This window comes from Emydura macquarii, unplaced genomic scaffold, assembly GCF_026122565.2.
Source record: "Emydura macquarii macquarii isolate MOO-44397 ecotype Brisbane River unplaced genomic scaffold, CSIRO-AGI_Emac_v2 contig_3328, whole genome shotgun sequence".
NCBI lineage: Eukaryota > Metazoa > Chordata > Testudines > Chelidae > Emydura > Emydura macquarii.
Genome location: NW_027133465.1, coordinates 5,906,469 through 5,921,728, shown reverse-complemented (window position 1 = coordinate 5,921,728; position 15,260 = coordinate 5,906,469). Strand labels below are relative to the sequence as shown.

Sequence of the window (15,260 nt, the reverse complement as noted above, 5' to 3'; positions counted from 1 at the left end):
ATGCTGAAAAAGAAGGAGCCGTGAGATTTTTGCAGCGGACACTAGGACATAGTGAGAATTCCGTTGGTAGGTAATTCAAATGTGGCCTGCCGTTGGAATTCAGTTATCCACCCTGATAAAGATGGAAATGAAAATTCACTGGGTGCACACCCTAATGAAATGTGCTGTGCATGCCTATGCTCTGGGTCTTCATATTCCCTTTGCACCTGTTTTTGTTCTGCACAGCTGGAAACAAAGAGTCAGCATGTGACCAGCCTGCACTTCACAGTCCATCAGAAAACATTCAGTGGCCCGAGAGCAGTCCTGGGACCACAGTTTGAGAACCTCGAGACCATATCATAGGCCAACAGGTACTGTACATAAGTTGCACTACACATTAGGGTACAGACGACAAGCTTGTTTGCACACAGCTGATCAGCTACACAAGGAGAGTCCTTGTAAAACATAAGCTGGAAAGAACTACAAGACAGGCAGCAACAAGGATGTTCATTTTATCTACTTGGATTATTTCTTGCATGTGACTACTTCTAAAACCCAAAATGAGTTCTCACTTGGATTATTTCATTCACTAAAGAAATAAGATGTCCTGGCACAAAAAGGTGAGAGGAGTGAGTCCGTTTTAATCAGGACATGTCTCTTGGATGAAGGTGTCATGTAAAAGAACATGGGTTTTGTTTTTGGGTAATTACCATGTAAGATATCACTTCTCCCACATGTTGGAAGTCATCAATTAAAAAATCCAACAGCTGTTTAGCATTTTACAGGAACATAAGATTTAACATACTTGATTGGACTATGGGCCATCCCATCAAAGGAGGGTTGGGGCTCTGGCACTCAGTGTTTCAGAAAAAGATGAAAATATCTTCCTGAACGTAGCTAAGTGAGGAATACAGTAATGGTGTGCATGTATTTAGGGAAGGTAGATTTCTTCATGTCCAACAGCTGATCACATTGACATCATCATGTTAGCTTGTGTAACTACAAAGATTAGTATTAGTCACAAATGACATGGCCCTTTTAAAAATCCTGCCACTGTACGTGGCTCTGGGATGTCTTACACCTGGGGCTAGGAGATGTCCTTGTTGACTTTATCCACTATTTCCTTTAGTTTCACCAGGTAGCTCTCTAATGTCTTTCCCTCTCCTTTGATAGCAGTACTTACTTTTCAAGATAATCCTGCTATCACTCCAATGTTTTAATAGGTGCTCCAGTACTGAACAACTGGCATGGATAAGGCTTAGGTGGTCTTATCCCTGTGGCATGAAAAAACTGTTCAAGAGTGGGGTAAGACTTCTGAGCCCTCTCTACACTAGTACTTGCAGTGTAGCTACCATTCACGTAGCTGCACTGATATAAGTAGTTGCTCTAAGTTAGATACTAACTTGTCTAATGTAGACAAGGGCAGAGAGATCCTGGCCAAGCCAGTTGCTGTTTTAAAATCCAAATTGAATAATACTCTTGCATTCTCTAAACCGTTCTTGTGGTTTTTCTCTTCCTGACTTTAAGTGCCATAGTATGTGAGTGGTGCTACAGGCACTTATTAAATCATGATTATACTTAGCACTTGTGTCGCACTAAAGCACTTTACAACCTAGATAATGCCTAGCATATCTCCAGGAAATGCTTCAACCACCCCTATTTTAGCCAGTAGGTCTGTAAAGCCCTACCTCTACCTGCCCCTCAAGCCTCCCTGAATGCTGTAAGATGGGGAAACACAGTAGTGCTCCGCTCTAAAGTGAAAGGAAAGCAGTGCCATGTTGAACCAGTGCCTCCACCTCATGCAACAGAACCACATGTGCCCCTATGGTGTAGTTTGTAATCCCTTCCATGGGTGATAAAGGCGGCTGGGGATGAGAGAGAACTTGTCATGTGTAGGCAAGTCTGTCCTTAGACTTAAACGGTACATGTGGTTCTCACTAGTCTTCTAGGTCCTATGTCCAGCAGTCACAATCTTTTATATTCATCATAAGAGTCCTCCCTGTCTTTTCTCTGTGATGAGTGACACAATAGCCCCTAAAGAGAAACACCCTAAGAGATGAAGAGCTCATAAGATGACCTCTGAATTTTTGAAGGAAATACTAGCTACCCTGATGACCACTGGACAAAAAACAGTTTGAGAATCTCACACCAGTGAGATGCAGTGTTCAACCAGAACACTAACCCTACACAGTGATGTGCCATAATTTAGAATTACATTATTTAAGGTCTCCTAGGGAAAAACGAACTCCCTTACCTAGTGACAATACTAAATGAACAATCACTAATATGGACATTAGAACACATTATTCTACTTAAAAACCAGGATGCCCCTAGGCTACTTTTTGTTAGCAGTTCTAAAGGTGTCAACTTTAAGTGTGACTGTCAGTGCACATCATTCACTGTGAGGCGGGTGCCTCCTACTGGCCATCTTGGGGATTACCTCAAGGCAGACAGCCTCCATCCATGGCCTGTGTCTCAGGAACTACAGCATCCTCCATCTGTGTCACTGTCTGGGAGGGAGGAGAGCTGGGTCTACCCACCACTCCAGGTCCCAGCCCAGGGACTCTGTGGATCAGACTCCTGCTGCACCCCTGTACCTCTATCACTCCATTCCCCAGGCCACTTCTCCACAGCTAAAGCACCCTCTTCAATCTCAGCAGCCCATCCAGAGCTCCTTCTCAGCTCCTGCCTTCACTGCTCTGTCCAAGGCGCTACAGAGTTGCAGCCTACTCAAGAGACAGTCCTCCCTCCTCAAGCTCCAGGCAGCTACTGACTCTGTTCTTCCCTGCAGCTCTTTTTATATGGCCCCCTTGGGTCCTGATTGGCCACTCCTCACATCCCCTCTCTTATTGGCTGCTTTGTACAGCTTCGGTAGGGCTTTACTGACCCCTTCTCTGCCCACTGTGGGGCCAACGCCCCCATCAGATGGAATGACCCACTCCATAAATAATAAAGAAACCTGCAATAGAAATAAAACTTCAGCAGGGTGGGAATGTTTTGTCATTTAAACTTTTACACACCAGAAACTAGCCAACAGGGTGATCATTTCCCCTTTAGGTGCTGTTTCCAAGGCACTGAGGGAGCAAGAAGAACTAGCACTCTCCACAAACACTCAGAGTCCATGGTGGAAGGAGCAGAGAGATGCCACCCTTTAGGCGTGGGCCTGATTAACCTGGGAGTTGAAGGCACTCAGCTCCTCACAGGGCCTCTGGACCTTGCAGGATGATGGCCTTGAAAGGCAGCAGCAGAGTAAAATGAACAAAACTCATTTTCACTTCTGTTGTTCAGAACTGACATAGATCATGACAATTTCACTCTGTTGCTCCTTGAGAAAGGCCTGAACAGTGCCAGAGGGGCTTTTCTGTGAGAAAAATAATGCAAAATGACCAAAGGGGATCACTACACCTCACAACACCTAGGAGCGTGGAAGAACAGCAAAGATACCCCCAAGCAATGCAGATGTTCTAAGGCTGACCTGGGAAATAGAGAGCTCCTTATCCATTCCAACAGAAGATAGAGCCCTCAAGCAGAGGCAAGGATCAGCATCGTGGTAAGAATCCAGTCACATATACAGCAGCAGCTGGTAGTGATCCTCTATCTTCCTGATGGAAGCCTCCCTACCTCCTGTTTATACCTAACTCTCGCAGTGTTTTAAAGCCCTGTTTATACAGCAACTTTATGTAAAGAATCACATAGCACTTTGCAAATTATTGCATAATTAACTTCATATTGACAAAAGGGGTAAGATTAATAGCTTGGACATTGAAGAGCTGAGTTCAGGTACAGCTCAGGTACCTCAATGCATGTACTTGAGGCAAACTGGCCCGTCATTGCTACCATAGGGAGCTTGGCACAGGTTCCACAGCAGCTGGAGGCCGTGAGTGAAATAAGATGGGAACCTCCAGCTCAGTCTGAATGAAGCTGTTGCCAGGCGTGCTAGGGAAGATTGAGTGCAGGTAACACTACATCATTCACTAGTCTAGCTGTTGCTTAGCAGGCAACTCTCCTACATCACGCTGAAAGACCAGTAAGTGATCGCTGCTGTTGTTTCTACTTAAGGGCCACCAAAGTCACAGACCCCTGCTAGCATGAACACACAATGGAGATAGGTGAAGCTCGGGGAGGGATTCAGTAAGAAAGCCTCCCTATGGCCAGGCCCCATCCAGAAGTAGTGACTGTTTTTCATTTAATCAATCATGACACCCCCCTTTTGAATCCCATTTCCAGCACCCTAAGCTTTAAACACAGCTATGCCTTAAAAGCCCTTCACATCTCTATCTCAGACCTTGCATTCCAATGGATCACTCCCACCGAAGCCAGTGGCAATACCTCATTTACCTGTTGCTAAACAAATCTGAACACCTTCCACAGTTAAGTTCACCCCATGCACCAGGATTCCCAGTGCACCCCCCATTCAAAGTGTCTCTCTTTAGCCTGAAAGCTCATTTCAGACAGGATGACTCTTATGTTCGTGGAGCTGAGTGCGCGGCCTGCAGGAGAACTCGGGTCCCCGGCGGACAAACCGCAGTGCAAGGTGCTGGGCGGGACGAGAGCAAAATCAGTGCTGCTCTGCATGCTCGGTGACCGGATCGCCAGTGTGAGAAATCGGGGCACTTGTATTTGCCGGGGGAGGGGTGATAATATCGGGACAGCTGATCACCCTAATCAGTGCCGGCCGCCTATCCCCTCCCTGCCACTTTGCCGAGCGGGCGGGTCACGCCGTAGGCATCGGTCCCATCGCTAGGTTTCCTGGAATAACTCGGTAGCTGCAGCCTGCCACCCCTCCCTCCTTCCCAGCGCTGCCGCTGCTACGTCTCCTGCAGCTCAGCGGCTGCACCGGCGGCTACCTGCACCTCCGCCCGCCCACGCGCCGCAGCCTCCTGCCCTGCTCAGCGCGAGCTCGGGTCGCTCGCCTCGTAGCAACCAAGTGACCCCCCCCCCCCGGAGGGGAGCCAGGACTAGCGAGCGCGCGCCCCCAGCCGGCCCTCATCTCGCGCGCGCAAGCAGCTGGGGCCCCGCCCCTTCCGGGCAGGGGGCGTGTCCCATCGTCCCTCCGGCTCCCGTTCTCTCTATGGTTTTGCCCTCTCTAGCCGGCCGCGCGGGCGGACTGTTCTCGGTGGTTGCCGGAGCAGGGGTGGGGGAGGGGCGGCGGCCTGCCAGGCGGGGCATCGACCGCGCTGGGGCGCCATTTCCCCGCTTGCCGCCCTCAGGGAGCCCCGGCCTGGGCGCTTCCCTCCCTCCCGGCCGCCGCCGCCTCGGGGCGCTGCGGAGCCGCCTTCCCGGCTCCCGGCTGAGTGGCCGAGGAGGTCCCCGCCTTCCCAACCCCCCCTCCTCCCCCTCCCCCTCCCTCCTGCGGGCTGGGAGGGACTCGCCGCCCGCCTGCTGCCTCCCCCCAGAGCCGCTCGGTGCTTCGCCGCCGGGCCATGGACTTCGCGTGAGGGAGCGACCCCCCCGCCCCCTCCCCCGCCCGCGGGAACCGACCCCCCCCCCAACCGCCGGGAGCCGCGCGCTGCGCTGCCCCTCCCCCCCTCTCTCCCTGCTCCCCCCGCAGCCCGGCTCCGGCTCCTCCCCCCGCCGCGGGGGCCGCGTCCCGCTGCTGAGCGAAGCGGGGATTGATGCGGAGAGAGACGGCAGCGCCATGCAGCCCCCGCCGAGGAAGGTGGGAGCCGAGGGGGGCATTGGCTATATTGGGGGGGCTGGGCTGGGCTGGGCCGGGCCGGGGGGGGAGGGCGGCACTGGCCGTAGTGGGGGTGTTGGCTGTGCTGGGGGGTGGGGTGGCCCTGGTCGTGCTGGTGGCATTGGGGGCGTTGGGTGTATCGGGGCTGTGGGCAGGGGCTGTACTGGAGGTGGGGGGCTGGGCTCTGGGGGGTGGCACTGGCTGCATTGGGGCTGGGCGGCGGGCAGCTGAGTGTATCGGGGGCTGGGGTGGCACTGGCTGTATCGGGGGCTGGGCTGTGGGCACTGGCTGTACTGGAGGTGGGGGGCTGGGCTCTGGGGGGCTGGGCTGGTTGGGGTGTGGGGTGGCCTTGGCTGTATTGGGCTAGGGGCATTAGCTGTCCAGGGGGCATGTGAGATTGTGGGGGTGGTTGTGTTGAGACGTGGGGGGTTGGTGTGAGTGTGCTACTAGCTGTATTGGGGTGTGGGGCTTGGGTGTATTGGGGGTGAGGAGTTGGAGGTTGTTTGTGTGCGGAGGCAGGTTGGGCTATGGGAGGGTTTGGGCTTTTCTATATGGGAAGGCTAGGGAAGGGCCTGGTTTGTACTGGGGGGAGGTGTATGGAATGGGATGGAGAGTTTATTCACCTTGGGGGTTGTGTGGAGGCACCTTGGGGTATGGGGGATTTGGGGTTGTGAAGGAGGGGCGAGGGTAGGGAGTGGTGTCTTGAGGTACTGAGGTGATTGAGTATGCTTGGATTGTGTAGCTGAGGGTTGTTGTAGGTGGACAGTTGTGTTTTGAGGGTTGTAAGGAGGGGGTTGTTTGGGTTGGTTTGGGATATTGGGGTTAGAGTAGTTTACAAGGGGACTCAGATATTACTTTGGTGTGGAGGGTTGGAGTTATATAGATGGCATTGAGGGTTATTTTATGAGTATGGTGGGGGTTGGTGTATGGAGTGGGGTAGAGTGAGTTAATTGTGTGTGTTGGGAATGGTTTGTGGGTGCTCGTGTGGAGAGAGTTGCATATGAGTAAGGGTTATTGGGAGGGGGTACTTGTGTTGTGTAAACAAAAGGCTGCTGTTTGTTGTCTCTTGTCATTCTCCGGACTCCCCAGCAGCCCACAGCATCCAGCTGCTAGGGGACTGCTTGATCTCCTTCTCCTAGTGTCTCTGCCTCTGTTGTTCTGAGGATGGACTCTGCTTCCTTTGAAGGATTCTTATTTATGTTTTTTGGGATTTTAGTTTGCATTTGGCATTTTATTTGTATTGCATGTGTGCTTTAAGCTTTGCCTGTTGTATTTTTCACAATGAATTTTATTTACACTGTAGGTTTCAACATTTTTATTGTTTTAAAAAACCCTCACTTTTCTGCTTAATCCAAGCGTAGGGTTTGCATGTTTTGCTGTATCTTGTAAGGAACTGAGATGAAAAACTTGTCTTGCTGTAGGGCTGGGATTGGGGGTTCTTGTTGCTGGGGGATTATTTTTGGTGTTGGGATTGTGGGGAGGGGGAGCTGTTGCTAGCAGATGAGATCTGGAGGATTGTTTTGCTTTGAGAGAAAGGGGCGGTTTATGGCAAGATCTTTTCCTTCACCTCCTTCCTGTCTTTCTCTCTTCCCCTCCCCCATAGCAGAAACTGTTATGTATTTCCCCCTTCATGCATGCATCACATTTTTTAGATGCATCCATGTAGCAGTCTAAAAAAGGAACAGCATCCATGCATCTTAATCACTGAAAGTGTTAAATGCCAAGATCTCTTGTTTTAAAAATCCATCTTTCTGTGGCCAAGTCAGTCAGTCTTTTTCTGGGGTTGATGTTTGTCAAAACAGCCTCTGCCGCCCTCCTTTACCCCCATGCTGCCAGCTCTGGTTCCCAGGCTTCTGAAACCTTAACCTCAATGCCATAAGGTTAGAAAACATACAGAAGATAATTATACTGCTATTAAAAAAAGATACAACCTTTCTGAAGTCATACTGTTAAGGAGGAGGGAGGCTTTTGATCTGATGTACTGTCAACCAGATGACTGGTTTAAAGGCAGCATGTTCATGAAACGGTTGTAGGAGTATTTAATCAATGCACATTTCATAATTGTGTAAATAGTTTTTATTGTGTTAAGTCTGCAGTAGATTACTTCTTTCCCCCAACTCCCTTGTTTGTTTCAAGCTGAACCTCTTTTGTTATAGGCTGGAGTATCAGAGGTTTGGAAGAAGAAAACATGCATATTTGTTGTTAAGAGCAGGACACAGCTCTGAGGTGCTTGATGTCATTGAAATGACAGCTAGACCCTACATAAAATATGTAATCTCTCTTTTTTGTAGGTGAAAGTTACACAAGAGCTAAAAAACATCCAGATTGAGCAGATGACAAAACTTCAGGCCAAGCATCAGGGAGAATGTGATCTACTTGAAGATATAAGGTAAGGTTACAGCAAACACTACCAAATTCCTATAAGATCTCCTTTTGGAAGAACATTTGGGTTACAAAACTCCGGGAACTGACGATGGAATTTCCTCTTGGATTTCCTGCTTTTAGACTGTTAAAGTTTTGACACAGCTGGAAATTATAACTGGGACTAACAATGCAAATAGTTTTTTCTTCTCTTCAATGTGGCAAGTGTACAAATGTGTCATGAACAAATCCAGAAAGTATTGGTCTGTTCAGCAGTATTTTTCTTTGGAACAGGCTCACGGTTCAAGTTTGCCAGCTATGTGATTTCCCTAGTGTTAAAAACAGTGGAAAAAATACTTTTATGAAACCAGTGATGATTTATAGTTTGCCATAGACAGTTTTAAACACCATTCACTACATTAATTTAATTTTTTGTGCAGGAAAGACGAGCAAAAGTATTTGCATTAGTACTTATAAAGCACTTTTGTTACATAAAATAACAATAGAAATAGAATAAACAATGGAAAAGTTCTATATGCCACAAACTGTGGTTTCATTATTTGTCTTTAACGTTTATATATGTTATGATCAAAGCATCCCTGGGGACTAATGAGCACCTGGCATTATGCAGAGAATGAATCACTAACTGTTTAGAAACTGTCAATTTCTAGAATAGTCATGCTGTGAAATATTCAAATGACATCAATACACCTATTGCTGTCCGTCCTTTTTGGCACCCGGTACTCCACTCAGTAACTGAAAATCCAGTAAGATTACTTATTAGTGTAGAACAGGTGAAATGGCAGCTCAAAGATCTAACTACAAAAGATTAGAATGCAGTGAAGTGCAGTTTCTGTCTGTCTCCTTACATCCCTTGTCAATAAAACTTGTCAGATCCAGAAGCGTGCACTTTCCACCTTATCTGAACCCCTCTTTCTTTCACAGGTAGTGAAACAAGCTTCTGTATGGGAAAGATCACCACATCTTTTATCTTACAAGTAGTAGCTATGCATTATTCACAAAATAAATACTGGTTAATGAATAGCAGTTTGGTATGTGAGGATTTTTTTCTTTAGATAGGAACTTAATTTTATTATATCTGCACTTGGTAGGTTTTAGTTCAGTTTACAAAAGCATTTCTTTTCTAGATCCTTATTTTCAGGGATTTATAGTTTAGGCATTTATGCTTGTTTCTTGCTGAAACATGGCATGAAAAATCATGGTCTCTGACTACAAAAAAAGTTACAAGAGATCATGTGAAATTTTTAGATAAAAATGTTTTCTTGAACTAATATAACTTGTAAAAATTTAAATTTTAAAATGTTAGTGTTATGAATTAAAAATCTAAATTAAATATTTAATTAAATAAAAATGGTCTGAGTAGACATATTAGATAGAGCCTCTCCATCAGTCTTGTTGCAAGCATTTGTGTGTGTGGATTTACAGATTATGCTCTATTGGAATATCCAACAATAAGAACCAGGTAATATTTGTTTAAACAGCAAAATTGCTTTGATTGTAGAGCAAAGGTCCTTATGCTGCCAGAAAGAAGGAACTGAGGTTTTTGGGGCTACGTGGCCCTTTTATAACATAAACTCTGAACACTGGGTACTGTGAGATGGTATTCATATGGCTCTAACAGGTATTGATTTCTGGAAGATTTCTGAAGTATGGTGAAGTAGGATTGGGGGTCAGGCACACTTCCTGCAAATGGAATCATGTGGTGGTAGAGGCCACCTAAAAGAATTCTAAACAAACCCTGCAGTTATATAAAATCTATTAAATGCAAACTGGAATGCTGTCTTGTCTCCCAAGGCCTTACTTCAGGATTCTTTCTTCTATAACAGTTTGAAAATTCACAAACACCTAACACAGAGCTGGGAGTTGCACTCCTTACATTGCTTTAGGTGTTACAGGTGACCTTAACTGTAGCAGCTGTAACACAGAACCTTGATTACAAGGTCTTTGTGGGTAAGCGAGGAAGATCTGGTTTAAAAATGCACTTATTTGTAATTTAAATGTGTAAATATACATTCTGTTAACTCTTTGTAATTGTAACACTGTTTTAATAGCTTTTCAGTTCGTTTTAAAGAAAACATTAAAGATTAGTAGTGATATCAAAGAGATCCAAGGAAAAGGGCCAAAACTTTCTCTGCAAAAATTAAATTGTTAAAAATAAAATAGATTTCTTCTGTAGCATAGTTGTCAGTGGGTTGTCCATGGTATCAGACCTGAAAAATGTATAGTATATTTAGTTTCCTGTATTTAGTATTCTTATTGCGTGCACACAGTGTTTTATGTAAATGTTTAGAGTTTGACATATAAACAGCTTCATCATCAGGGACAAAGACCGAGTTACCCATTCACCCCTAGAGACGCTCTTTCTTGGTCAGGGTTGAGACACACTGGTACAGCCTGGGGGAAGTTTGCATTGCTACTGCCTGTGCTGTCCTTCTCTGTAGATATATAGGACATCAGTCTCCTCCAGATACAAGTCAAGCACTATGTTCAGTTAAAACTGAAAGATCACGATTGGTTATGTGATGGTACAACATTTTGTATGCAAAGGATGTATCTCCAGATCATAGAGGAGGAAAGAAAAGGTAATTTGTTTTGTGTGTGGATAGTGAGTAGGAACTTACCTAGGGCTTGACAAAACTACTTGCCATTGGCGGAGCAGGAAACTCATGGGAATCTGGAGGGGGTTTATTCATCAGTTTCTGCAGAATTTTTTTTTCATTAAAAAGAGAGAGTCTAATTATAAACTGATGCAGTATTATATTTCCCTCTCCTTGGCATCTCTGTGGCTATGAAGCAGTTTTATGACTTCTCCTATAGCCATAGCGCTGGAGTACTCTCTTAGGGGTTGCCTAGACATGGGAAAGTGTATCTTTAAAATGTGTCAGCTTATGTGTTTTAAAAATATACTTTTTATCCTAGTCTTGACACGCCCTTGGTGCTTGTACTTCCTACTGCTTGGAAGGAGGAGGGATGACTGGTTGATTCATGGAGTCACTGATCTCCTGCAGAGCTATGTAGAATGTTCCCTTGATGCTGGGTTGAGCATTAGGCATTGGGATACACCTTTCCTGGGTAGGTCACCAAATCTTGCTTCTCTCCTCACACGTCAGGGACTTGTACAAGGTTTGCGGTAAGAAGATTGAGAACATGGTGAAAGGATACCGTTTTACCCTTAAGAAGTATAACCCTGTTTCTTAAACTCTGACTCTGAGCCTTCAGCTCTTCAAGCTACTGTGTGTTAAGAAGTTCTGTGATGCTTGTACTGTCCTTATCCAGTTTATTCATACTCCATGCGCATTTTAACCACTGGATCTGTTTTCTGGATGATGGTGACCGATTGGATTATTAAAGGTTGATGTACCACAGAAATAGTCTATTTTAAAGTATTTTGTTTAAATTTTAATCATTGCATGATTTGACTGTGTTACTGATCTCAAAATTTGAATAACTTCAGAATTAGCTAAAATAGTTAACATTCATAATCTTTGAATCTTTCTCCCTTTTATGTTCCATGGTATGGGTATAGGATGAATATTTAATTAAAGAAGCGTATTGGAGTTTCATATACATGTCCTGAATTTATTAGGACACAGGTATTTGTCTTCCTCCCTGCACAGTTGTAGAGAAGTATATAGATCTGAGTCAGATTTGATATTTTATATTATGCAACTATGTTGCTTCAAACGTTATGAAAGTTGTCTGATAATTGCTATGTTATACATTTTGTCTGTACATTTTTTTTTAAAAGAATACTCTTTACCACTTAAGTACATAGTATTAGAAAGAAAAATATTTTAAATCTTTATTTTCCTTTCTTTAATCTTGAGTTTTGCATGCAAGAATGGGAATGACTCTTCTGTAGAGAGTATGCCTGCCACTTTGCCTTGACTAATTATCTGACTATGTAAGACTTAAATAGGAGGTCTTCCTATAGTATGAATGTGTGGATTCTATGTTTTCTAAACTGGAGTCTCAGTTGACAGTATAGCATGTTATTGGAATGCATGTGTGAAAACAAACTACACAATTTTTTAAACAGCAAGTTAGTACTCAGTCCTTTCACTTATTGGAGCCTGGGTTCAATTTTTGATCAGATTTTTTGATAAAACTTTGTGCATTTGATTCTGCTTAATCACATTTGACTGAGTGATATTACCACCATACAGCTTTTGCATTCTTTGCAGAAGGAGACCTGGTGTTAGGATAGCAGGGATGGTGTATGTTTGAGATGAATTTATGCATGATGAATAATGCACAGTGACTGATGCCTGGCTCTTGTGAAGGTTATCAGTATCTCTCTCTCATGAATTTGTAAGTCTCTTATCAAATGCCAAGGTTGGGAGCTGGCACTTTACACCTTGACTTGCCAGAGCTCAGATTTGTTGCTGACTCTTATTATGTGCCTCAGGCACTTTTTAAATCTAGCTACCTTTCCTTTTTCCCTTATTTTTTACCTCTTCCTCAGAACATTCATTTGCAGCAGCATCCTCTCTTCCAGTTTTGTGTTTCATGAACATTAAAATTACTGGTTTTCCAAGAGTAGAAGTAATTCTTGTACCATTACATGTTTGTGTCACTTTTTAAACATAAGGCAGTTGAGTGTGCTTTTACAGGGACATTGCCTTTTCTGCAGCTCATGCCATGTATTTGTAATGTCTCACTTGGAGGTGTTGTTAAAAATAGCATTTGAAACTGCAGAACTTCAAGAGCAGGTGCAAACCACACATTTTTTTGTTATGGTTAGGCTTGGCAGAATTTATTTTTAAAAAATATTTTGGACAGATATCACCAGTGTTTATTTTAAATCATTTACATTTTTTTTTATTTGTGCGGGAAATTGAGGCAGAGTCAGACTATTTAATTACTGTAAACATTAAGATTCAAAATATTAAAGCTATATAATGGTTAGAATATAAATGGTCAACATCTCATGTCAAAACATACAAAAATACTTTATCTTTAAATGCCAAGTTTTAAAGCAACATTTTTTCTTACTTTGCCTATCTGTAAATTTCCGTTATTAATGGAAATATTTTGTCCTTGGTTTGTGTGTGTGTACAGTGAAATTGACATTTACCAATAAAATCTAATCTTTCCAAGCCTATTAATGGTGTTCAAACAGTCCTGTAGCTAGTCAAATAGGAGTGAGCAGGCAAAGGCAATGTGAAATGGTGGGCAAAGGGTGTGAGATCAAGGGGAATTTCTTCAGAACAGTTTAAAATGCTAAGTTCGAGTCCCTGCCTAAAAGGTTTTAAAACACTTCAAAACAAATGTGTGTGGACTGGGTGGATCCAGCAGGGGAAGATGGCTGCCTAGAGCTGGAACTGCTACTCAGACTCACTGAAATCCACCAATATCTGCTATACTAAGGCACAACTTTTGTCTCTGGGTGGTTCATCCTGCTTTTTAACATCTTAGTAGTGGATGGATTTCATTTTGAACCCCCCTTCCTCCTGGGACTCCTCACAAATTGTGAAGAAGCAGAGGCTCTCTGACAGTCCTGTATAGTGCAAAATGGCACCACACGCAGAGGAGGCCCTGATCGGCCTGTATCAAATCTATAAAATGCTAAAACAGGTATCTGAAGAGCAAATCCTGCTTAGAAAAATATCAGAAGATATTTCTGAAAGTTAAAGCCACAACTACTGCACAGCAGGTCACTTTGCAGGGGGCTATCCTGCAGGATCAGCGAGGCTGAATCTAGAATCTCTACTTTAAAAGAAATTATGAGCTCTCTTAGGATCACCATAGACCAGCACTTTGAATGGGCCCTTGCAGTATGTATTAACTACTTATGCTAAACAATCTGTTACACTTTGTATTTAGCTGTGACACTCTGACTACCTTTCCAAGACCTGAAGAAGAGCTCTGTGTAGCTCAAAAGTTTGTCTCTTTCACCAACAGAAGTTGGTCCACTAAAAGCCCATCTTTTCTCTCTAATAGAAGAGCAACAAGGTCTGATCCAAAATCTACAAGATATAGTGAAAGATCTGGATGGCTGGTTCAGAAAAAAATACTTTGAGAGTGGTTGGGTTTCCTGAGGATGTGGAAGAAGAGGGAAAACTAGTAGAATTTTTGTCTGCAACCATACTTGCGATCCTTCCTTACACCCTAATAGAGAGTGGGACAGAGAGAGCTCACTGCTCCTTAGCCACCAAACCCAGGGCATTTATATTAAAATTCCTAAAATACAATGTGAAATAATCCATCTTTAAAAGAGCCTGAGAAAATGGAAAGCAGAGCTGGAATGGGCATAAAATAATGATTTTTTTCCCACTGCAGCTGGGACATAGTTAAAAAAAGAGCCCTGTTCGCTACAGCCAGGAAGCTGGCTAAGGACAAAGGACTGACCTATTTTATAGCTTTTCCGGCTATTTTTAAGATCAGGCAGGATGGCCAGCTCCTTAGCTTCTCCAAACTGGGAGAAGCAGCAAGATGCATTGCCTCCATATAATAAAACATAACCGTATGTTGCCATGGGATTGACCTTTCCTATTCAGCAGTTGTTGTCAGGTTGTTGTCACCAGAGGTATAGGATCCAGGAAAGCGCCCCCCTAGCTCTGCATCCCCCATATCCACCATCTTGTCTGTATACAAAGCGAGGAGGAAACGTCAGACACTCAAACTCAAATCAACAGACCACATCCTGTGGAGCAAGAACTTGGACAAGCTTGGCTCTAGAGGAGATAGTATATATATCCTGTCCTCTCATTGGGACATTGGAAGTGATTGATTTGCCTAAAAAACTATGCAAACTGGAGTTGGTCATCGATTAATCAGGTTCTCACAACTCCATTTCTAGTAATAGTTATGGGGTTCTGTTTTTTTGGTTTTGTAATTTAGAAGGGGAAGGGAGGTTTGCTGTGTAATTCATATTCTTTCTAATAAGTCTAATTCTTATAGTGTTCTTAAGAACAGCATACTATTAATGTATTTAGTTTAAATTGCTGATGGTAATATCAGGTGATATACCCAAGGTTGAAGGCAATATTTCAGTTCTTATGGGTCTTTAAATAGCCATTCATCAGGGCTGTGCCCTCGGATTTTGGACCCACTTGTCTATAAGAAGTGGTGTTGTCGTCTTGTTTCCCACCCCTCATATTTTTTCCAGCACATCTCTAAGCAATGTCTGTCTTGTATGATCCTAACCTTCAATGCAAACATATATATATTTTAGGAACCTAATTTAAAATGTGCACGAGGACGTTCACCCTCCTTCCCC

General features: G+C 44.1%; 1 protein-coding gene across 3 annotated transcripts in view; it reads left to right on the top strand.

Annotated features, from left to right (window-relative positions):
* Positions 1-5,472: 5,472 nt before the first annotated feature.
* The window catches only part of FCHSD2 (FCH and double SH3 domains 2), a 252,443-nt gene continuing 242,655 nt past the window's right edge, over positions 5,473-15,260 (top strand). Inside the window, exons 1-2 of one of the 3 annotated variants that reach the window (XM_067533183.1) lie at positions 5,473-5,638; positions 7,948-8,045. In XM_067533183.1, coding sequence (XP_067389284.1) covers positions 5,618-5,638; positions 7,948-8,045 — 119 coding nt within the window. In that variant the 5' untranslated portion in view covers positions 5,473-5,617. Of the gene's footprint in view, positions 5,639-7,372; positions 7,537-7,947; positions 8,046-15,260 lie in introns of those variants that run through there. The other 2 variants (XM_067533185.1, XM_067533184.1) reach the window with 2 other exon arrangements.